Source organism: Ambystoma mexicanum, chromosome 6p (genome assembly GCF_040938575.1).
Source record: "Ambystoma mexicanum isolate Mex_15411 chromosome 6p, UKY_AmexF1_1, whole genome shotgun sequence".
Lineage (NCBI taxonomy): Eukaryota > Metazoa > Chordata > Amphibia > Caudata > Ambystomatidae > Ambystoma > Ambystoma mexicanum.
Window position 1 is genome coordinate 557,008,158 of NC_090935.1, and position 24,043 is coordinate 557,032,200.

At 49.3% G+C, this 24,043-nt stretch overlaps 1 protein-coding gene across 5 annotated transcripts in view; it reads left to right on the forward strand.

Moving 5' to 3' along the window:
* ERBIN (erbb2 interacting protein) overlaps positions 1–24,043 on the forward strand; it is a 2,559,118-nt gene that overhangs the window by 1,567,075 nt on the left and 968,000 nt on the right. For all 5 annotated transcript variants that reach the window (XM_069627374.1, XM_069627371.1, XM_069627370.1 and 2 more), the window contains 2 exons: positions 17,590–17,659; positions 17,994–18,093. In XM_069627374.1, the coding sequence (XP_069483475.1) occupies positions 17,590–17,659; positions 17,994–18,093 (170 nt within the window). The remainder of the gene's footprint in view (positions 1–17,589; positions 17,660–17,993; positions 18,094–24,043) is intronic.

A 24,043-nucleotide genomic window follows, 5' to 3' on the forward strand; every position in this document is an offset into this window, starting at 1 on the left:
AACAACTTTAGGGCTACCACAGAGAAAGGGTGGCCTGGCGGAACAATGTACCTTAAACGTGGAGAAGTGGCTCCTGCGGTGGCAGTTGTTCCTGGTAGTTCCTGCAGGTCGAGGGAATACAACAGAGGAAGAGAGGCTCTCGTCCTGGAGGAAGGTTCGAGTCGCTGCACTACCCAGGGATGAAACCAGCCGCGGTGCTGCCAAACAAAGTTTAAAAGGTACACTCCTTTTAATCGCGGTCCGGGTCGATAGCTGCCTGGCTACCCGGTCTTCAAGTGCGGCGCACTGTCGATTCTACCAAGGCAGGTCCGAGGATGCGATGGGCGAACTGGTTGACCCCAGCAGGTCAAGGGAAGGAGGCACTTCGCTGAAGATCTCCTCTCGTCGTGTGGAAGAAAAGTGGTGAGATTATCCGGCAGGGCTTCACCGGTGGTGTAGATGCTGAAGATGTCTCTGGCTTCTCTCCCCTTCGGTTCCGTAGTTCCAGTGGCGACGTCTTGCTCTTCCAGTCCTCAGGACTCTGCTTTTATGCAGAAAGAGACCCATTCATACAGCCTAGCTGTCACTCGCGCAGTGGAGTGGTCATCTTGGCAGGAGACCCTCCAGCCTATCAGGTTAGAGTGCGACCTGAGTTGCTGTGGCAACTCTGTCCAGGGGTTCTACTCCCTCTCCCAAACAGACCCACCCCAGACTCCGTGGCGCCGAAAGGAGGGCTTCTCGGCAGAAGCCCGCCAAAAGGACGAATAAAGGATCCCCGACCTGGGTTAGGAAAATGGAGTAAGACTCGAGAAAGACGTTTTATCAAAGTTCTGGCAAATAAAACCTACTGGAGTAAAGTTAATAATAAAATAGACCGGCGGTATGTTGGAGGCTGTCAGAAAAAGTGGTAGCCTCGAACAATGGGAAAATCCCATAGAGAAATATTTGCGGTCGAATATAAAAGGTAGTAACCACTGCCACCAGCCAGAAACTTTGTAGAGGGGGACTTTAATGTACCCTCTCGAAAATGAACATAGGGGAAAAACTATTAACCCCTTCCAGTACTTCCATATTAAGATGCGGTGTACTGGTTAAGTTCATATAAATTGACTAGTAAAGTCAATGGGGACTTTACATGCCCTGGGAGACAGTAGTCAGTCCCAGGGTATGGAATCTGTTTGGGGCTCGCTACTACACCCCTGAGTCACGGCACGGAGGGTGCTGTGTGACACATGCGCATAAAGATGGTTCCTATGGGTGAGAGAAAAGGTCCCATAGGCATTAAACACAAAAATAGCCTAGAACACACATAGCAAAAATGCCTAAGAGTGGGAAAGAGAGTCTCACTCTTGGCAGGTAAAAAGAAATAAACCCTTCAAATCCAGCAAAGCTGCTGGGGGGGACTCTATAGGTAAGGGAAATTAGCCATTAAATGGAATTCTCCCTAACAGTAAGTAACTTGTTCTTCTGCTAGAAGCCATGATTTCTGTCCCTTGCGGCCCCCCAATCCACCCCCCGGTCGTGGCCATGCTGCCCTTCCGGAGGGCTACAGGGCAGGCGCTTCCCGACAGGTAGACGTACCCCAGAGGGGGAGTGCTGCAGCCACAGTTCCCTCAGCACCACGAGGAACAAAACCTCTGTGAGGGTTTCTGACAAGCATTCCCTGTGCCGGGGGAAACTTACCCTGTTCAGCAAAGAATGGTTCAAAACCATGTCCGAAGCTTAGGCCTTAGTTATTCAACGGGATTACTGTCTCTCTTATGCAGCACCCTCCAGACCACTGCCCTTAGACCAACACATTGCCTCTGGGTTTCCCACCCTCTTGTAGGAGGTCTATCTGCTTCTCTCACAGAGTATGATAGAACTAGTACTGCACTTGGAAAGAGGTAAGGGTTTGTACTCCACTTTTTTTCTAGTGCTGAAAAAAGACGGGGGTTTGAGTCCAATTCTAGATCTGAGGCTGTTGAGTTTGTTCCTGCACAAGGACAAATTCAAGATAGTTACATTAACCCAGATCCTGCAAGCCCTCAATCTGCAGAAATGGTTGGTATCAATGGACTTTCTGGATGCCTACTTCCATGTGCTGATTCATATTAAACACAGGTGGTTCTACATTACTACCAGTTTTAAGTCCTCCCGGTTAGTCTTTCTTGGGTTTCTAGGGTTTTCACCAAGCTGCTAGCAGTGGGTAGCGTCTTGCCTCAGGAGGACGGGCATTCATTTCTTTCCTTACCTGGACGACTGCCTCATCCGAGCTCGATCCCCAGATCTAGTGCCAGAACATCTACTCCACACATGCACACTATTGTACAGATTGGGCTTTTCCTTGAACTTGAAAATGTTTTAGATTTCGCTGTCCCAGTGAGTCTGATTTATCGCTTGGGCACAACATTCCCAACCAAGGCCCAAGTGGCGTACTTTTTATCAGCTGATTAGTGTACTCCAATTCAGGAACAATTCCAGGCCCCTGCCTTTGCTGACGTCTGGGCCTCATTGCATCCTGCATGCTAGTGTTATCGAGGCTGTACATGATATCGCTTCAGTGGCTTCTCTGTTGCCAATGGTCACAGTTTCAGGGCCACATGTCGAACCTTTTGCAGGTCACTGACCAGGTGGCTCAGGGTCTTGCTCAGTGGGCTGTGCAAGACAACTTGCTGAGAGGCATCTTATTTCGTCAACCTTGGCCGTAGGTGACAGTGGTCATGGACACATCTCTGACTGTTTGGGGCGCTCACCTATCAGAATTCAGTGAGTGGACTGTGGTCTCCCGTGAAGTCTCAATAACACATCAATTTGTTGGAGCTGAGGGTGATCAAGCTGGCCCTGATCACATGCCTCCCATTTGAAGCACAAGACTCTGCATATCCTGACTGACAACACAGTGGCCATGCAGTACCTCAACAAACTAGGTGGTGTGGGGTCCTTGATTCTGTGCAGAGAAGCAAGAAGCAATTCAGTTGCGATTCTGGGCTCTGTAGAAGGGTGTCTCTCCGACAGCAGCCCATCTGTGCAGAAGAGCGAATGTTAAAACGGATGCTTTCAGTTGACCAAATGTGGCCTCTCATGCATAAGAGCTCTTCCAGGAAATTCTGGAGATCACCTTTTTGGGAACTCCTCATGTAGACCACATTTTCTTTCAGTGTGAAAAGGCATTGCGACGTGTTCTGCTCCACTGCATTTTCTCGTCTGGGAGCTGTGGGCGATGCACTGGCAGTCGAAAGGACATTGAACCTCCTTTATGCAGTCCTGATGATTCCTGTCATTCTGCTGGTTCTCAGGAGATTGCGCCTGTTTGGAACCACATTGATCCTGATCGCTCTTTACTGGGCCCAGAGAACATGGTATCCGGAGTACTGGACATGCCATTTGCTGTCATTGGTGCTTTCCTATGAGAGTTCACTTGCTCTACCTGAACCTCAGCAGCCGGAACCTTCATGATTGGCTACTCAGAGGCTATTCTACAAGGGATTTGTCGGATGACATCTTTGATGTACTGCTTTCAGATCGGAGGACCCCCAAAAGTCTATTCATGCCTGCAGATGGCCTGCACTTTCTACTTAGTACCAGGAGAGGTATCTGAATCCTCTATCCTGTCAGTTATTCCTTGTTTACACTTTTTGCTGTCTTTGGACCACGCTGGCATCCAGATTGGCACTGTTAAGGGATACTTTGCTACTGATTTTTCAAGAGGTCATTGGGACAGGGTTTGTTCTTCACAATCCCCACTGTCATGCAGTTCTTGCAATTACCTCCAATCCAGTTTTTCAGTCCTGGCATGTGATTTAAATTTGATCTTGACATTGTTACGCTCACTTGGTTCCCACAGGGGCGTTGATCGGACCCGGATAGCTGCGATCTCCACCAACGTGATGCGTAGTGCAGAGATGACAGTCTAGACTGGCCCGCCTAATCTTGTCTGCTGAACTCGTAGAAGTATTCTCCTGCAAGTGGAGAAAGGGATTTAGCCACCCGTTGACTTTAGTGATGGCCCCCCAACTGTTCTCGTTCTCCCCACTAATCCCCTCCGATATCCCCTCTTGGTAACCTCACCTTGTGTTTTTAAATGATGAGCTCTACATCCTGCATGGCATGCAGGGGTGCGTAGATACCAGTTACTTCACTGGTTTGAAGGTACTGGAGGAGTTCCGGAGGAATATTGACTCCAGTGTCTATCAAGTTCAAAGAGTTCAATATGTTCACTCTTGTTCCATTCCCTCGTTAGGTTGCAGCTGGGTCCAAAAGAATATTGCCTGGAGGCAGCTGATGGCGTTCAGGTAAGAGTCTGTATTACCAAACACTGTCCGGTAAAAGTTGCATGAGTTTAACTTGCGGTTTTCTCTCCCTTTATAGGTGCGGCATAGGAAGATGCAGCAAATTAAAGGATAATACCTCTGGTGGTAAAGCAGGTAAGCCTATGGTGGCAAGAGATTGTCTTTGTCAGTTTTCTCGGCTCACCTTGTTATTCCTTTTGTTTTCCCCCGAGGTGCCGGGTTTCGACGAAGAAAATGATGGAGGCAGCACCAAGTCGAAAGATGCGGTGGACTGGTGAGTATAACGTGGCGCTGCTGCTGGCGAAGCGACGCATGCAGAAATAATGTCATTTCCAGACTCGGAGATGTGCTGGGTCCGGAATCAGGTAAGGAATCAAATAATGTCCGTGATCTATTCTTTTCCTTTTGACTAGGAGCTCCGGATTCGAGGCGGGCGTGGCAGAAGACTGGATGCTGACTTGCAGACACGGTGAGCGTTACGCTGCTGGATGCAGAATAACACGAAGCATGGGCTGCTATTCGGGCGTGGTTTAAATAGCCTGCAAAGTAGTCCCAGGTAAGAAGTTCCCCAGAACAACACCCGAGTGAAAAATAGTCCCTGTAATAAAATAATCCCATCCAGGCCTCATGTTGGCTTGGACTCATTTGCAGCATGGTCTGCATAAGGTAAGTAAAGTCTATGAGCCTGGTGCCTAAGGTGCCAGGACTGAATCCAAACAGCCCCCAGCCGGGGCTGTTGGGGTTTTAATAAGTATCTGGATGCCTGCTCCCGGGGCTGATGGACTCGATCCGGATGCCCGGGGGTAGGCATCATGACATCCATTCATTATGGCAGCTCCGTTTGAGCCCCTTCATTTCTGTTCTATTAGAGTGCTCATCTTCACAGTGATTTTCCTGGTTGCCTTCACTTCTGCAAGATGATCGAGTGTGCACCCGGTGTTATCTGTTAAACCTCCCTACTTGATTTTCTCCAAATAGAAGTTTCTGAAGCCCCTTTTCGTCTAATCCTTCAAAGGCAGTGGAGCTATTTCATCGACTGGACCCTGTGCAAGCTTTCATCTACTATGTCTCTTGGCAAGAGAGGCTAGGAAAGATCACCAGCTTTTTGTTGTCTATGCTGGTGCTGGTTCTGGCAGGGCTTTGACCAAACAGACCCTGTCAAGGTGGGTCATTATCTGCATCTCAGAATGCTATGATCTGGCTTGGAAGGATGTTCTTTAGGATCTCGGGCGCATTCTACTAGAGGAATGGCTGTAACCTCCGCCTTGCAGAGGGGTGTCCCTGTCCTGGACATTTGCCAAGTGGCATTGTTGGCATGTTTGCACACATTTGCTAAGCATTATTGCTTGGATTCCCTTTCAGGTCAAGTCATCCTTTTTGGCATGGTTGTCCTCCAGAAGTGGTGTCCTTACTTTCATCACTCCTCCAGATTGGGTGCCTCGGCAACCCATGTCGCACTCTATCCTGATAGGCTGGAGGGTCTCCGCCACGATGACCACTCCACTGTGTGAGTGACAGCTAGGCTGAATGAATGGGGCTCTTTTTGTATAAAAGCAGGGTCCTGAGGACTGGAAGAGCTACTGGAACTAAAAAGCCGAAGAGGAGAGAAGCCAAAGACACCTGCAACGACTGAATCACCGGTGAAGCCCTGCTGCCGCATCTCACCACTATTCTCCACACGACGAGAGGAGATCTTCATCCGAAAGAGCCTTCTTCCCTTGAGCTGGTGGGGCCAACCAGTTTGCCAATCGCCTTCCCGAACCTGCTGTGGTCGAATCGCCAGTGCCCTGCACTTGGAGACCGGATAGCCAAGCAGCTATCGACTCGGACCGCGATTAAAAGGAGCGTACCTTTTAAACTTCGTTTGGCAGCACCGTGGCTGGTTTCATCTCTGGGTAGTGCAGTGCCTCTCTTCCTCTGCTGGACCCCTCGAACTGCAGGAACAACCGCCACCGCAGGAGGCACTTCTTCATTATAAAGGTACATTGTTCCGCCAGGCCGCCCTTTCTTCGCGCTAGTGCTAAAGGTGTTTTAAATCCTTTACCTACCTGTTGGGTTGGCCTCCCCCCTCTCAACATTCTTTTTAACCCTTGCAACCACCATTTCAAATATCGTTAACCAAAGACTTGACTGCAGCTACAAGAACATTTTGCTCCTGGGTGTCAAGATTCCTGTCCCTCATGTCCCCAGCCCTCCAAGATGTCAGGCTGGAGCCAGGCCATGATCACCTACATGGCCCTCAAAGGCCTCTCCATCCCTCCAAAGACCCAATTGGAGTCAGACTTGGCGCTTGTGGCACCAGACTCACTCAATCCCATAGGATAACATTGGGGATTGGACTTTTAGTGCATTGATGGGGACAAGATGGATGCCCCCACATATTTCGGTTCCCAGAACTGCATGTGCAGTCTAGTCTTTTGGGTGTGGTTCAGCCCAGAGACACCTGGGATACCCAGAGACTATTTAAGCCACGCCCAGGCTGAGAAACATGCTTTGTGTTTTCTGCACCTGCAGCGTGACACTCGCTGTGTTCGGATCGGTCTCCGGTAGGCCTGCATCTTTCTTCTGCGCTCAGCTCCTGCAAGAACAAGAACACTGTTAGGAACAGCTTTACCTTGCAGCACTTCTGCCCATCATTCATCGCTCCTTCTGTTCTGCGGGCATCTTCGGCGGTGTCTTTCCCATCCCGGCACGCCGCTTCCTAAGGAAAAGGGAAAAGAACAGGAAAAAGGCATTAGTAAGCTTTCTGCAAATCTTCGCTTATTTTTAAATACTGTTTGAGCTTCAAACGCTTACCTAAATCCCAGCCGCTCCAGGGGAACTCTGTCTCCGGAACTTCTCATCCATCTGCAAGAGGGGAAAGACGCTCCAGGTTAGCGTGGAAACATCTAGAGGCGCCGCATACCGCGCTTACTCACCGCATTTGTTCTTCATAACCGGCATCCACGCTGAAAACGTCGCAGCACCTAAAAGACACAGAAAAAGAACTCGGTTCAATACAAATACGAAAGGGGTGCTTCGCACATCGCGCACGCACTCACCTTCAGCGCTACTCATCTCAGCAGCACGCCGCCATCCCCGGACGCCGGCCATCATCTAAGGAAGGAAAGGAATGAAGTTAGAGAACTGTTCAAAAGACTCATACTTACCTGTCGGACTCTTGCCAGTGAAGTAACTAGGCAGCAATGAGCCTGCATCAATCAACGCGCCCCTGAGCTGAAAGCAGGACGGAGAGCACACTATCCAAGAAAACAAGGTGAGCTGTGGATCAAAGGGAAGGGTTGGACCCCGGGAAAGAAGGGGTTCAAGCACACAGACAATAGGGAGTTAAACTCTACCAAGCCTGTGTTTCAGGCCCAGTCCCCAGTCGAATAGCCTCCAGGGAAGGGTTTGAGGTCGTAAGAGGTCAGAACAGGCTGAGTGACGTCCCTGTGGATACCAGGTGAGCGTTACACTGGGCCCTTGCCCTGTACCACTAACTTGAGCACAGGCCTATTGACTCTTGACACATTTGTTAGATCTGCTTTCTCAAGATTGATTCTCCATTCGAACTGTGTGGTGCGCCCCTTTCTTATAACTACCCTTTCCTTCCCACTGTTGAATCTTGTGAAATGCCATTATGCTCAGATTTCATTTCAAGTACTGCTTATATTGATGCACTGTCTTGCTCTAACTGGGTCACAAGCTAATGGGAAGTGTTGCTAGGGTGTATAAGAAGCTATTTCTGAATAACTTGTGGTTTCCCTTCCTTGTGAGAAATTGTCAGAACCTCCCTTGTGTGTAGTTTTCACTGTGCCGTTTTGCTCAGTTTTCACTCTGGTTCACTTGGTCTGCAATTTATATAGGGAGTGTATATTTTTCTGTGACTTAATTTAACTAGCTTGATACTTGTGATAGATGTGTTTGATTAGAAGTGTATAAAATATATATTTACTTTTGAACTACAAGCTTTGGTCAGTGTTTCCTTGTGCCATAGTCTAGTGGGCCTATTGTGTAAACCCTGAATACTGCTCATCTCCCTCTTGAGATAAGTCTGACAGCTCAGCCACAGCTACCAACTAAATCTTTGTGGTACAGACTGATACCAAAGGGGATTTATTGCTCTCACCTGTAGTCCTAATCTGGTGTAGTGCTCCCTAAGGGAACTGCACTGGATTCTGCCTAACAGTAGGCTACCCAAAGGCCATCGAATCCGTCCAACAGCACACAGTCAACAAGCCCATCTATGGCCACAATTGCCTGGCCACAACCGTCACCGAACCCTTCCCTGACCATGACTACCTAATCATCGAAACAATCATCAGCCATGACCACTGCGTCATTGACGGAAACGTCAGTGGCCACGACCACAAGGATTTTGTAGACGCCCCCTACGTCAATGGCTGTGATACCCTAGTTGACAACACCTTACCTTTGTTGCCACTGCCATTGTCATTGGTGTCTCAGACACCCACACCAACACAGTGTCTGCATTGACGGCCCGTTTACTGGCATCATACTCCTACTTCCTGTCCCCTTTCCGCCATACGGTATGGGGCGTCCCTCTCTAAGGGCAGGAGGCGGAACCTTTTTGACCAGAGAAATTCAACTTCCCCTTTAAATTTAGATTTGCGTGGGGGAACGGCCCTGGCAGCATGTGCTCCCCTGACTCCACCCACCGGCACCACTCCTCAGTCCTCTTTTTCGTGTGGATGGGAACACACGGCTTTCACCAGCGCTCCTGGGTTTGGCCTCCGGCCTAGTAATTCCACGCGCTTTCCCTTGAAGTACTTTTGTCGTCTTTTTTCTTGTCTTTATTCAGATACCTCTGCCCTCTAGCGCCACGCTAATCCCCAGTGCATGTCGACGTCGGCGGGCTTTAGCAGGTGTCCAGCCTGCGAGGGGCTATTCCCTACGTCCGTTCGACCCCCACATTCTTTGCCTCCGCCAACATGGCCCCAACCACGGCTGGGAGGGTTGAACCGCGTGTGACGCACTCAAACCACCCGCTCTGAAGAACAGGCTAGCTCGGTCGAGGGACCTCTTCAGAACGTCACCTCCAGAAGCCTTGAAGGAATTAGCCGGGCACAAGTCCAGGCCAAGGTAGGGGCACTGTTTTCATCCACACCCCGCAAAGGCGACTCCTTCCCCAGGAAGTGCCTGAGCAGGAGGGCCCCATCGGGTTCTAGCACCAGCGCAGCTACCAAAGCTGCTTCAGCTATGGCCGCCAGGCTGAGGGGTCACGACATCCTACCAGTGATGTCGCTGAGAGACCGTAAGGTTCTATTACTGTGTCCCCACCCGAGGGGCTACAACCTAGTACCGGACATACCTCCATCATACAAAAAAATAGAATCGGGGTAGTCCCTTAAAGCATACAGTGGATTGGGACTTTGTGAAATATATTTAATGTTAAACCAGAAGTATCCACTATGCTACGTAAAAGAAAAAATGGTTGAATTCAAAGCAACTTAATTTGTTTCGTATCCTATTCCGCCACTGAATTTTTTTCTCTGAATTTTTTGCCACTGAATTTTTTCTCTGAAAACATTCCTTAATTTTGTCAATGTAATTTATTTTGCATTTACAAGAACAATATATAAATGTGAATATACAATCTAAGGTGATAAAGCAGAAGAAAAAATGAAAAGAGACATTTGGTTAAATTTTTGCAAATAATTGGATGTAGACAGTGAATCAACCAATAAGTCAATAAATGCAAATGGTACAAAGATGAAAAAACTAATTTCCAGGATAACAAAGGGACATTTTTAACGGCCCAAAATTCAATATTGCAGGTGCCGCTAGTTCATGAAAGCAGGTCTGCCTTCAACCTCCACCACCAAGAGTCCAGGAAGAGGGCGGGCCCAGTGCAGCAAGTATACGACACAGGCACGTGGCATGCAGCCCCACAAAATGGCCACTGGGGAACATGTAGGGGAACGAGTTTCCAGGTGGGCTGGTCCTTGGGGCTGGTCCTCACAGGGCATGTGTCCTATGGCATACCCTTAAGCGTTGCAGGGCAGGTACACCCCGCATGGATCAAGGCAGTATGTGCCCAGGTATCGGCACCCTCGGGGGCCCTGCGCCCACTCCCGTGCCACCTAGCATTCCATCGCCCTGTGAGGATAGGTTTTTGGAAAAATTCCTGACGTTTGTTATGAGGTTTCCAGAGATGGGCATGGGGGTGGGCGCAGAGATGGGGTTCCAGCCCCTCAGGCTCCGATGCTGCCCACGCCAGTTCCCACTACACCAGCCCACATGCCTCCAACAGTCCTGGCAACCCTGTTCCAGCCGTCGGCTCCTGTCAGTACACCACAGCCCCCGGCTCACAACACTCCTTCAGATGCACCTGACCAACAGGACACATTGGTGGACACAGATGGGGAGGAGGACCCTGACACAACTTCGTCGTCCAGAGCCTTTCACAAGCAGCTTGCAGGTCTAGCCGAATACTTGGGGCTTCCACAGCCCAAGTGAGAACCACCAGAGGTGGGGGTGTTGGCAGAGGTCCTCACTCTACGCCCCACGGTGAGAACAGGGATTCCAATGCAAAGGACGTGGTGGCACTTGCGAAAAAAGGATGGCTTAAACCTCATTCGGCGCAGCCTACCAACAGGCGCTTCAATGCCAAGTAAGGCAGATTGAGCGGGGAGGGATCCACTTTTGCTGTCAGCGCATCCCCAGCCACACTCCTCAGTGATCGCCGTAGCATCCATCTACTCCAAGCCACAATCATCCTAGTCCACTTCAGCCTCTGCACTCCTGGGTAAGGAGGAGAAGATCCTGGAAGCATATAAAAAGAAAATCTATTCCAACCCTGCTTTGTCAGTGAAACGCGGACGCTATGCTCGCTGCTGTCAACCAAAGGTTCTAGGGGGAAATCTGACTTCATTCCGGAACTTCCGGTAAAGAGCCAGGCACGCTTCAAGGCGGGGCTAACGGAAGCCAAGATTGTAGCACAGGACATAATGGAGTCCGCGGTGACTCAGATTGACGCCTCAGGTCGTGCCATTTGCATTGCTACAGATATGAGAAGAACAGCCTGGCTACGGTCTACCAAGTTCAACCCAGACGTCCAGGAGCATATACTGGACCTTCCATTCGAAGGTGGCAATCTTTTCCATTCCACTATGGACAAGGAACTGGATAAGAACAGTTCCCAGATTGCCAAATCCTTATCCATCCTCACTAAGGCCACTCCTAAGGCATATAGCCAGACACACCAGTGTTCAGACCACCATTGGTCTTTCGGAGGGTTCCTGGGCTTCCAGGAAAGGCGGTCCGGGCAACCGGACAGATCCCCGATCCAACACCGGCGCAAGGCAGCTCACAGGGCCTTTTTTCACAAACCCCCACCTCCCGACCCCCTCGCCACCCTCTTCAGCGACAGACGACAAAAAGCCCTGACATGCCCATCCGGATCCATAAGTCACCGGTAGGGGGCAGGCTTGCCCTTAAATCTCAAAGTTGGTGTGTATGTTTCGTGGCTCTCTGGATCCTATCTGTAGTACCCACAGGCTTCTGCCTACCTCTCCCTCCTTCTCCTCTCGCCTCCCCTTCCACAGATTGGGACAGCCATTTTGTTGGCAGAAATGTGCTTACTCGTAAAGTTTCAGGCAGTGGAGGAAGTCTCAGCCTCCCGGCGGGGTCTGGGCTTCTATTCACGGATTTCCGCCATACACAAGAAGAACTGGGCGAGCATGAAAGTTGTTTGACCTTTCCACCCTGAACCTTTCCCTTCCTCAAGATGGTTACCCCAGTGCTTATAGCAGAGACATTGTGCAGGGGAGACTGGATGTGCTCCCTGGATCTGAAGGATGCTTACCTACACATCCCGATATGGCAACCTCATTGGTCCTTTCTGAGGTTCAGGATCATGGGTTTCCATTTCCAATACAAGGTTCTACCCTTTGACCTCAATTCGGCCCCCAGGGACTTTACAAGAATGATGAATGCAGTGGCAGCCCAGCTCAGGGCCCAATGTCACCATGTCTATCCATACCTTGACGACTGGCTTGTCTGGTCAAGATCTCCAGAGGCTGTTCGCCACACCGACTCCACCCTCAATACGCTACACAAGTTGGGATTTTCCCTCAATCTTAAGAAGTCACAGCAGGAGCCTACACAGAATCTAACGTACCTGAGCAGTGACCTCTGCATGGTGGTACCAACACCTCTTGGGCATCCTGTCTCCTGGCAGTGCCGCACACGAGGCTCAAAATGTGGCGATTGCAGTTGCACTTCGCAGACTCCTGGAGTCAGGAGAAGGGTTCCCAGGCGGTGCAGGTCAGTATCTCACTTCATCGCCACTAGGACCTAGTCTGGTGGATCACGGACTACAACTGGTCAGGCCCTTTCGTCAATCAGCACTGCACGTTACCATCACCACAGACTCATCCCTAGAGGGCTGGGGAGCTACCTTGGACAGCCACAGTGTCCATTGGGTTTGGTCATGTCACGGGCAGACGGCCCACATCATCTGACTAGAGTTGATGGCCATCTGGCTCGCTCTCAAAGCCTTCTTCCCCATGATCAGCGGCAAGGCGATCCTCATTCAAACGGACAGCTCCACCAGTATGTATTCTAGCAACAAGCAGGAGAGCACCAGGTCTCCTCCTCTCTGCACTCTAGCAGTCAGCATTTGAGAGTCGGCTCTGGTAAATAACATAAACCTGGCAGCAATCCACTTCCCTGGGAGTCCAGCCTGGAGGCGGACAGGCTCAGCAGGCTCAGTGCGGACAACTACGAAATGGCAGTTGAACCAACAGGTCCTTCAGGGGATCTTCAACAGATGGGGGGCGGGGGTCATCCTCAGGTGGATCTCCTTGCCACCTTGTCCAACAGGAGGTGCCCCCCACGTTCGTGTCCTGGCAGGGACAGAGCTGGGGCTCTCAGGGCGATGCTATGCCGATCCAATGTAACAACATGAACGTATATATGCCTACCCTGTCACTCCCCTTGTGTTCAAGGTAATCTGCACCTCCCTATTATCTTGATAGCTCTGTGATGGCCCACGAGGCCATGGTTCTTGGAACTACTCAGCCTGTCAGAGTAGGTCCCAGTGCAACTTCTGCTGGGCCCAGCTCATCTACTCTAACAGCAGGGAAGCACGATCATCCACCCCGCTCCCCCAGAAGTTAGCCCTTGCAGCGTGGTTCCTGAACAGGTCATACCAAGGCATCTACATCTGTCACAAGCTAAAAAGCAAGTGGACTAGGTTTTGCCACTGGGCCCAATCAAAGGCGGTCGATCCATTGACCTGCACGTTGGAGGATGTCCTATCCTATGCACATCTCGCATACTCGGGGGTGCAGGTGGACACATGTAGCACCTACCTGCCGGCAATCTGAGCCTACCGGAACTTGAAGGAGCTATTTTCATCCTCTAATCCGGTTGTTAAGACACCTGGCAAGCCTCACCAGGCTCTACCCGCCTATCGAGAAGCCACACCCAGGGTTGGGACCTCAATGTGGTTTTGGGCGCCCTGGCACATAAACCATTTGAACCTATGGCGCTTGTGGACATCAGGCTAGTAACCATTATGACAGCCCTCCTGGTAGGCCTTACATCTGCACGCAGGGTCAGAAACTGGTGGCTTCAGAGCCTTATATTACTTTTCATAAGGACAAGGTGGTGCTTAGAACTGACGGCGCGTTCTTACCTAAGGTGGTCTCCTCTTTTCACCTGAATGAGGAGATAGTGTTATCTATCTTCTTTGCAGACCCTAAGGATGACGCTCGGAGGGTTCTGCACTGTCTAGATGTCAGGCATGCTTAAAGTTCTACCTGGACAGAACCAGGAGCTTCTACAAGTCAGATTCTCTTTGTCACATTCGCTGGGTCAAAGCCCGGCTATCGGGCTTCCGAGACCTCCATAGCAAGGTGGATGGCTATGGCCATCAAGGAGGCGTATGGGGGGGGGCAGAACAAGCGCCTCTCAGCAAATATGTATGCCCACGCTATCAGAGCTAAGGCCACGGTGGTTGCTTTCCAGAGGCACTTTCTGTGGCAGGTTATCAGCAAGGCAGCTACATGGGCTTTGCCGTCGGCCTTCTGCAAGCACTACTGCTTGGATGCCAGCTCCAGGGTGGACATGGCATTTGGTCAGGCAGTGTTAAGGAACTTGTTTTCCTAGGAGGGGCAGCTTTCCACCCTCGGGCTACATTCAGTTGTAATAGCCCATACAGTATGCAGGAAAGAGAATGGGACGCAGGAGTAATTACAAGTTTCTCACCGTAGTGACAAACGTACTCCTAGTCCTCTTCCCTCCATACGTCTCACCATCCTTCCCCCCTAATAAAAACAAGTGCCTTTAGGCAGTGGTAATATTGTCGACGCGTCAAAGGGGATTGAGTGGTGCTGGTGGGTGGAGTCAGGGGAGTGCATCCTTCCAATGCCTTGCACCACGCATCTAAATTTTAAAGGGGAAGTTGATTTTTCTGATAAAGGTTCTGTCTCCTGTCCCTAGCGAGGGACGCCCATACAGTATATAGGAAAGGGAACTATGGACTTGGAGTACGTTAGTCACTGCAGTGAGTAACTTATAAATATCCATTGTAGTTAAATGTGAATGATAATTACTTTAGTATTACCTTGTGTTCAAATTGATATATATTCGAGTTGCACACATGCAGAAAGGTATATGCCAAATCCGCCAAATGAAATATAAAGCTCGATCCAGACATGATGTGCGATGTAGTGCCTAGAGGCTGGGTGGGGAGGAGGTCTTCATAATGCTCAGGAAGGAACAGGACTGGTCTCGAAGGACCCACTGTAAAAGAGACAATGTTTAGTATGCATGCGAGCACACTGGGATCATCTAGCACCTCCCCAGGTGATTGTATTATAAACTTTACATACAAGCGTGTACTCGTTCCTTAGTGGTGGGCCTGGTTGGGTTAAGGTGAGTAGAGGTCAATCCATACACCATAATATGGAACAATGTGTTTCTTTTCTGGCGATGAACCCGAAGGTGATGAAGGAACGCTCGGCAAAACAGGCGCTTGGTAGACCACTGTCAAAATCCCCGGGGAAGTCTCTTCCAAGGTCCTCATAGCACAATACTGAAAGGGCCTACTCCTGAGAAACATTGAGGGGGCGTTGCCACAAGATGCCCAAAAACGTTAACTCCCCCATAGCGAATCTCACCACTCCTCATTGTTACACAAAAAGAAATGCTGACTCAGCCAGTTGTGATACGAATACGGGACAACACAGGGATAGAGGGGGGATAGGTCAGGGGGAATACAGTATGAGCTAGCTTTGTTCACAGATTACCTCTTGTTATATGTAAGGGACCTGACCACAAAGATCTCGGCCATAATGCAAGAACTAACGGTATACAGGAAACACTCGGGATTCAAGGTGAACTACACAAAATCAGTCCCGATCCCAATGGGAAGTATATTCCAACAGGTGCAACAATCACCTTTTAGGGCCCGGAAATTGGATAATTTGGGATAAATATCATGGACCCCATGGCCAATTTATGCCAGGCAAAGAAGCCTCTTCTTTGGGATGCAGTGAAAAGGGACCTGGAGAGATGGGGAAATTGTTTTATCATGAGTAGCCAGACTTATTCAAATGAATGTACTACCAAGATATCTATACCTGTTCCACGCACTACGAATTAGGGTACGCAGGGAGGTCTTTGTATTAGTAAAGCAACTGCTGATAGACTTCCTGTGGGCAGGTACCAAACCTAATGCATTCCAAGGACTAGGGAAGAGTACGTTTCCCAGATTCCTATTGCCACACCGAACTGTACAGGGTGCTAGTCGATTGCATGAACCCCAAATCCACTAAAATGCCATAGGAAAATGACATTCTCTATCCGGTGCCCCTCCACAAATGGTTAAGGGTACCACGGGGGAGTTTCTCTAAAAGAATAGTGATGCACCCAGTTTTGGGTGTTCTGTGGGACTTAGGGGAGGGTACAGACGGACACGAGATGGCTGTCATTGTGGCCATTGCACCTGAGCACCATCTGGGACCCCTCTAGAATCCACCCCCAAATCCCGAGAGTTAACATTCCTGACCTTAATGCATACCAGATTCGGTACAAGAGGGGATTCTGTGATTAGAAGTGGGGCAACAACTTGGCAAGAGGGCTCACAAACGTCTAAACCCTCTTAATAAAAGGGGACTCATAGAAAGGTTGTATTTCTAGTTTGTACTTGCCATTCCTGCAAGCTGAACTACCAGAACCACTTTAGGGGGGCTGTGGGAATGGGGCTTAAGTGACCAACTGGAAGGTAACACCTGGTTAAAAATGTGCAAAATTATTTCTGCGATCTCTATTTCCTCCCAACACGGGCTCAATGCCATCAAACTACTGCATAGCAGGCAGTTATCACTGACGAGGTTTGCGCAAATGTACCCTAATGTGAACCCAGAGAGTTGGAGGGGATGTGGGGCACAATGGACCTTCTGGCACATGTGGTGGGCTTGTAGCCACATTCAGTATTACTGGAGAGAGGTTCTCTTATGGATAAGGGACCTTGATGGCATTGAAAGGACATTCAATCCCCTGTTGATTCTCTTCGGCCTGGAATGGGATGCAGAGCAGTATGGTCCCACAAGCCATATGGTGCACAATCTGTTAGCGGCGAGGATGGGGGTTACAGGAGCGTGGAAGAAGTGCAGAGAAACTTTCCATATGGAAAAATACCTCAATGCAGCAAGAATGGCTTCCCTCGCAACAGAATACAAGCAGGGGCAGGGGTGGGGAGGGTAACGACTGAAGGGACCATAGGGGCCTTAGGATTGAGGCTTTGGTTAAGCTCCTGCATGCAAAGTATAAGGCGAAAATAAGCCGGGATGGGGTGTTGGTGGGAATGAATAGAACTGGCATAATTAATGGGGAAAGAGGACAGTATTATCGTGTTTTGGTTTGTATTTAGGTTTCCGAGGACCTCTTCCCTTTCTCTTTGATCACATCGGATTTGATTGAACTTTTAACAGTATGAAATGTCTTTCTTTAAAAACAAAATGCAGTAAAAATCAATTTGAAAAAGTAACCTCTCATACGTGAATGGCCTGGGTGCTTCTGCTTCTTGTAAGGGAAAAGAAGTCCTCTTATGTAGATAGTGTTGAAAAAAAATAGTGCACGTTATATAGTTGGGCATTGTTCTTTATTAAAATGTCGAAGTCGATACAGTGTTTTGATAGGCAAGAGTACCCATACTAAAAGGATTTCTAGATGGCAAGATTGAATCTGCTTTACATTGGTAATGCTGGCCTAAAATTCAGGGCTATGTCAGAGTAATAAATAAGCAATTTAAGCCCCAGATTCAACGATTGTACATGTGCTTTATTTCCCAAATATTTGTTCTAAACTGCAATTCTGTTCTTCTCAGGCTTAAGAATTTGCCCTTTAGCTTCACAAAGCTACAACAGCTGACTGCTATGTGGTTGTCGGACAATCAGGTAGGTATTTGTTTTCCAAAATAGTTTTTTTCAGACTAAAAAATGTGTTCCTCTGTCTAAAGCACAATATTCCCCTACTGTTCATAATGTGTTCATAATGTGTGGTCTCAACATATGAACTGTCGCATAATATTCAAAACAATGTTTTATTCATAAATATTTGAATTGCAGAATAATGTATGCTTGCTAGCCATGTGGCATTGGAGTAGGATTGTGTATAGAAGATACTAGGATACCTGGACATGTAATGGCAGAACATGAAGACCTTTGGTTTGTTTCTTAGGAACCTCTGTTTCAATTCTGTGTATTTTATTCATGTTTTTTACTTTCTCAGTCGAAGCCTCTCATCCCCCTCCAAAAGGAAAGCGATGCCGAGACACAGAAGACTGTGCTCACAAACTACATGTTCCCCCAGCAACCAAGGACAGAAGACGGTAGGAGAAAGCTTTTCAAAGAATGCAACTTGAACCATAGCACTTGCCTTTTAAGTTGAATGCTGAAACTAAACTGCAAAGAAAGGGCGTAGGGCAGACCCTCAATTTCTAAAAAATTAGAGACTTGAAAGCCCTAAAACATTGAAATGGAAAGTCTCTGTAATGGTTTATCTACAAAATGAAACTTCAAAGTGTTATTGGAGGAATGCTCAGGTTCACTTTGTTTGTTGCATTCCAGTGGTGAATTTGCAAGTCTTTTTTGAATGGGGTGAAATGGTCTAAGTAAGTCTTGGAATTTAGCATGACTGTAGTTTTTCTCAAACAATATACCAGTAAAAAAAAGAGAGAGAAAGAAATCCCTGCCTATCCAACCTCTATAGGTCTGTCTATTTCTCCAGCATTGGATCTTTCATAGATTCAGATGCTTGAATATTCCCCGTCGTCAGACTGGGAATCCTCGGTGATAAATTAAATAATAATAATATTTTTTTATATATATATATATATATATATATACACTGCCACCTAGCAGTGCATGTTCATAGCCCATTATAGCCTATGAGCCACTTCATTGTGTAGTCCCTCCACCTCACTTTGGTCCTTTATGGCCCCAGCCAATGAGGTGGCAGGGCTTAAGCTCCGCCCCCGGCAGCCATCTTCAGATTTTTCACCGCAGTCTATCAGACACAGGGAATCCTCAAGCTCTCTGAGCTTTCTCAAATTCGTTCTACTTTTGTGTGGAATATATTTGTAAAATATATTCCATCTTGTTCCCCTTCTTAGGGGCTTTCTTTCCAATTAACCTTGTGGCAAAACTTGTTTTCCTCTCAAAATCGTCGACTGAACTTCTCTTCAGAAATGGAGGCACCTCAGGCTGTCAGGAAGCCTTCCCTGTTCAGGGACTGCACGAGGTGCAAGAAGAAATTGGTTTACTGCAAGGACCCCCACGAGCATTGCATTTATTGTCTGTACCCACATGACATTAAAAAATGCGAGATTTGTAAAACCTTTTCCACTAAGACCCTTCATGACAGGCATAGAAGACTCCTTTCATACCTGGAATCCAGGGATCAATCTTCGGACGAAGAGTCTGTCAGAACAGCTCCTGTCCAATCCAGCATTCCATCTGAGAGGCAAACTTCAAAGAGAAGGGCCTCTTCAGTGGAAAGGAGTTCCTCTCCCAAATCCAAAAAGAGGAAGCTGGAATTGATACCCTGTCTGCCTCCAGTTGACCTGTCAAGCCAGAAAAAGTCAGCAAAATCTGCCTCCAGAGGTAAGGAGGAGTTTGCAAAAAACGGGGGGGGGGGGGGCAGTCGTCGGCGGGTAAACCGCCCACGAATGAAGGGAAAGGTAAAGGCCCGTCATCGGCCATACCGTCGACGAAACCAGCATCGACGACGCTTAAGACATCGTCGACAGTTAGATCATCGTCATCGGACATGTCGACCGCGAAGCAATCGTCGACGAGCAAGAAACACCACTCGTCCACGAAGCATTCCTCCATGACGCAGTCGTCCACGGAATACACTCCACATTCGTCAACGAAGCCCTCGTCGACGGGAAAAGGTCAGTCGTCGACGACGAATCCCTCGTCGACGGGAAAATCTCAGTCGTCGACGGGAAAATCTCAGTCGACGAGGATAACATCATCCATAACGCCTTCAGAGGCACCGCAAATTTCGGCAGTTACAGAGGAATTACTGCCTCTCACTCTTGAAGCTCCTGTCATTACAAGCAATATCATTGAGAAGAATACTGTAACTGAACCTCCGGTGCAGCAATTTTCTCCTTTGGGGCACATGGCAGAACTTCCGGATATATTTCTTCAGGAAGAATTCTCTGATGCGGAAGTGGTGGAAGAGTCCATCGGTCCCTTACCGAAACAATACAGCCCTCCTTGGCACCCGTCCACGGGAGAATCCGAATATCCTCATGACCCGGTGCTCATGTTATCCGTGCAGAGGATTGTAGAAGAATTTTACAGACGGCAAAGGGAGAAGCAGATTCCGATTAATCCCATTCCTAGAGAGTCATCCCCGATTCCAAGCACATCGAGTTGCTCTCCTTACAGGAGTAGACCGCAAAAACGGATGAGATCACCTGCTCGAAGACCGAGGAGCAGCACCCACAGTGCTTCACCTACAAGAGTGCTGTCACCACAGTCATCGCACAAACCGCGATCGCCGGACATAGATCCCACCATGGTACCGTCCACCATCTCGGTATCAGACTGGCAGGAGGATCCTTTTGGTGAATTTTCGGAACCAGAAGGAGAAATAACTCAGGAGCCAGATGCACCCAGTGATTGGGATGACTACGTCGTGGAGAAGCCCAGGAGGAGAGACTCGCCGGGCAAGGCCTCACCACCGGATGATTTTGTCTCTTTCCACACCATAATAGGTAAAGCCGCAGAACTGTTTAAAATTCAGGTTTCTTCGGAGGAAAGGCAATCAGTGCTCTATGAGCACAGGGACAAACGAAGGAGGACAGTGACCACAATTCCCCTCCTCGATACCATCTGGGATTCCGGATCCAAGATCCTATCTACGCCCCTATCGACTCCGGCGTTGGTGTCCAGGCCAGAAAAGAAATATAAAGCTCCGGATTCGGCACCGCTATGTTTAAGGGGTCATACGAAACCGGACTCAGTTATTACAGTGGCGGCCAGAAAGAAACTCGCCAACCCCTCCTCACCGTTGTCGGCCCCACCGGATAAGGACGGACGTAAATTGGAAGCCATGGGCAGGAAAGTGTCATCTTCTGCATCACTTACAATCAGAGCCGGTAACGCACTGGCCATGACCGCAAGATTCGATCGCGAGCTTTGGCTCCGCATGTCTAACTTGGCGAAACAATTACCACCGGAGTTCCAGTAGGAGGCAAAATCCATAATCGCGGATGGTGAAGCAACATCGGATCACATGATCGACACAGCGGTTGATGTGGCCGAATCAGGCTTCAGGCAGATGGCGCACGGCACAGTGCTCAGAAGGCAGGCCTGGATGAAGGCTACTAACTTTAGACCTGAAGTCCAGGCGCAGATTCTAGACATGCCATTTGATGGCCAAGATCTCTTTGGGAAAAAGATAGACGACCATTTGAAGGCAATCAAGACAGACACTGACACAGCCAGAGCCATCAGTTCTTTAAAGGACAAAAGTAAGGACCATCAGTCTTTTCGTCCCTTTAGAGGTTCATCTTCCAAGTTCAGGGGATACAGTCGTTCCTCCTATGGTCAAAAAGCACAAGGCGGCACGTACCAAGCCAATAAATATCAGTCATCCAACGGATGCGCCCATAGAGGCAGACGTGGCTCCGCCCAAGGGAAGTCGCAAGGCAAGTAGAACTGACGACCAATCCCCCCCCCCCTTCGCCACGCCCCGGTGGGGGGGGAAGGGTGAGCCAGTTTTTCCAGCGCTGGCGGTCAATTACATCGGACAAATGGGTGTTACAGGTGATCCGAAAGGGTCACACCTTGGAATTTCTGGACCAACCTCCTTCCCTGCCTCCAACTCCCCGCATGGTGCATATGCTAAGACAGGTCATGTCCGAAGTGCAAAGACTGCTCCAGAAGGCAGCAGTAGAACCAGTACCCTATTCTCAGAGGGGAAAAGGTTTCTACTCCCGATTCTTCCTCGTCAGAAAGAAAAACGGTCAATGGAGGCCCATCTTGGACCTGAGGGCTCTCAACAAGTTCATCAAGCGCATAACTTTCAAGATGGTAGCTCTACAAGGGGTGCTACCTTGGTTAAACAAGCACGACTTCTTGGCCACTTTAGACTTGGAGGATGCATACTTCCACATTCCGATCCATCCAGCACACAGGCAGTTCCTCAGGTTCATAGTGGGAGGGCTCCACTTTCAGTTTCAAGTGCTTCCGTTCGGTCTAAAATCGGCACCAAGAGTTTTCACGAAATGCCTGGCACCGGTAGCAGCAAGTCTCAGGAGAGCAGGAACGGACGTTTTTCCATACCTGGACGATTGGCTGATAAAGGCAAGTTCAGCTGCAAAGGCTCGTTCGGCAGTGTCGAGGACGGTTGACCTCCTAAAAAAGTTAGGTTTCTCCATCAACCAGACGAAGTCCTGCCTCGTTCCCAGCAAGGTAGCCCTCTTCCTGGGAGCCGAGCTCGACTCCAGCATTCCCAGAGTGAGACCATCCACAGAGAGAATAGCAGCGATTCTACGCTTAACTTCGAACTTCCTACAGAAAGAGAACATCTGTACGCTCTTACAAATCCCTATTGGGCATGATGTCATCATGCATATTCCTCATACCGAACTGCAGGCTTCGCATGAGGCCGGTTCAGGAAGCTCTGGACCACCAATGGAAACAAGCTTTCGGGTGCTGGGAAGACAATGTCCAGATTCCATCGACGTTGCACAAGGCCCTTCGATGGTGGAACACTCCGAGGAATCTTCTACAGGGAATGCCGTTTCAAGCACCGACATCGACCCTCCTGCTGCGGACGGACGCTTCCTTATCAGGCTGGGGCGCTCATCTTGCGGACCTCCAAACCAAGGGATCTTGGTCGGCACAAGAGTCCCAGCTCCACATCAACGTGTTGGAGCTCAGGGCTGTAAGGTTGGCGCTGAAAGCCTTCCTACCGGTTATAGCTGGTCAAGTTCTTACGGTCCAGACAGACAACACGACCTCCATGCACTATACAAACAAGCAGGGAGGCACGAGGTCTCAGATTCTGTCGCAAGAAGCCCAACTGCTATGGGCATGGGCCTTGCGCTACGGGATACAGATCAGGGCAGAGCACCTTCCAGGAGTAGACAATGTCCTAGCGGACAGATTAAGCAGAGAATACACAGCGTCACACGAGTGGGAGTTGGACGACAGAGAAACCCGACGGATATTTGCCTTATGGGGCCATCCGCAGATCGACCTTTTTGCCACCAGGAACAACAAAAAATGCAAGAGATTTGCGTCAAGATACCCCGAGCACCAATCGCTGGGAGACGCGTTCTCAGTGGATTGGTCGTGGAAGCTCCTCTACGCCTTCCCACCCATTCCCCTCATGTCGAGGGTACTTCGCAGGGTGAAAGAACAGGATTGTTCCTCGATTCTTATTGCACCCGATTGGGCACGGCAAGTCTGGTACCCAACGCTGAGACATCTATCCTGCAAAACCCCGATTCGTCTCAAATCGCATCAATATCTACTGACACAACAGAACTGCAAGGTCCTCCACCACGACCCGAGGAGCCTGTCCCTCAAAGCATGGTTCCTGAGCAGCGTAAACTTATGCACCTAAAGTTACCATCAGAATGCTGGGATATCATCAGGGCCGCTAGAGCCCCGTCCACGCAACTCACCTACACCAGAAAATGGACCAGGTTTTCCAAATGGTGCGAGACCTCTGCGATCGATCCCATCACGGCCTCGGTTGATCAAATTCTGCCTTACTTGTTGCACCTAGCTAAATCAGGGCTCTCACTGTCCTCTATCAAGGTCCATCTGTCAGCCATAGCGGCCTACACAGTAACCGCAGAGACGCAAGCCTTACTCTCCTTACCAGCGATCAAGATCTTCCTGAAAGGACTGATGCGTACTTATCCGCCTACACCTACACCAGTTCCGGACTGGAGCCTCAACACCGTCTTAACAGCCCTCATGCAACCTCCCTTCGAGCCCATACATAGATGCGATATGAAATTCTTGTCCTGGAAGACATCCTTCCTGGTAGCCATCACATCGGCCAGAAGGATCAGTGAGTTGCAAGCTTTGTCTTCGGAACCTCCGTTTACCTTGTTCCAGAAGGACCGCGTCATCTTAAGACCTCACCCGAAGTTCCTCCCCAAGGTACTTTCGGAGATGTCCTTCACTGAGCGCATTGTTTTACCAACCTTCTTCCAGAATCACGCTTCGGAAGCGGAAAGGACATTACACTCTCTAGACGTTTTTTAGGGTGTTGAAGTTTTACTTGCAAAGAACCAAGGAATT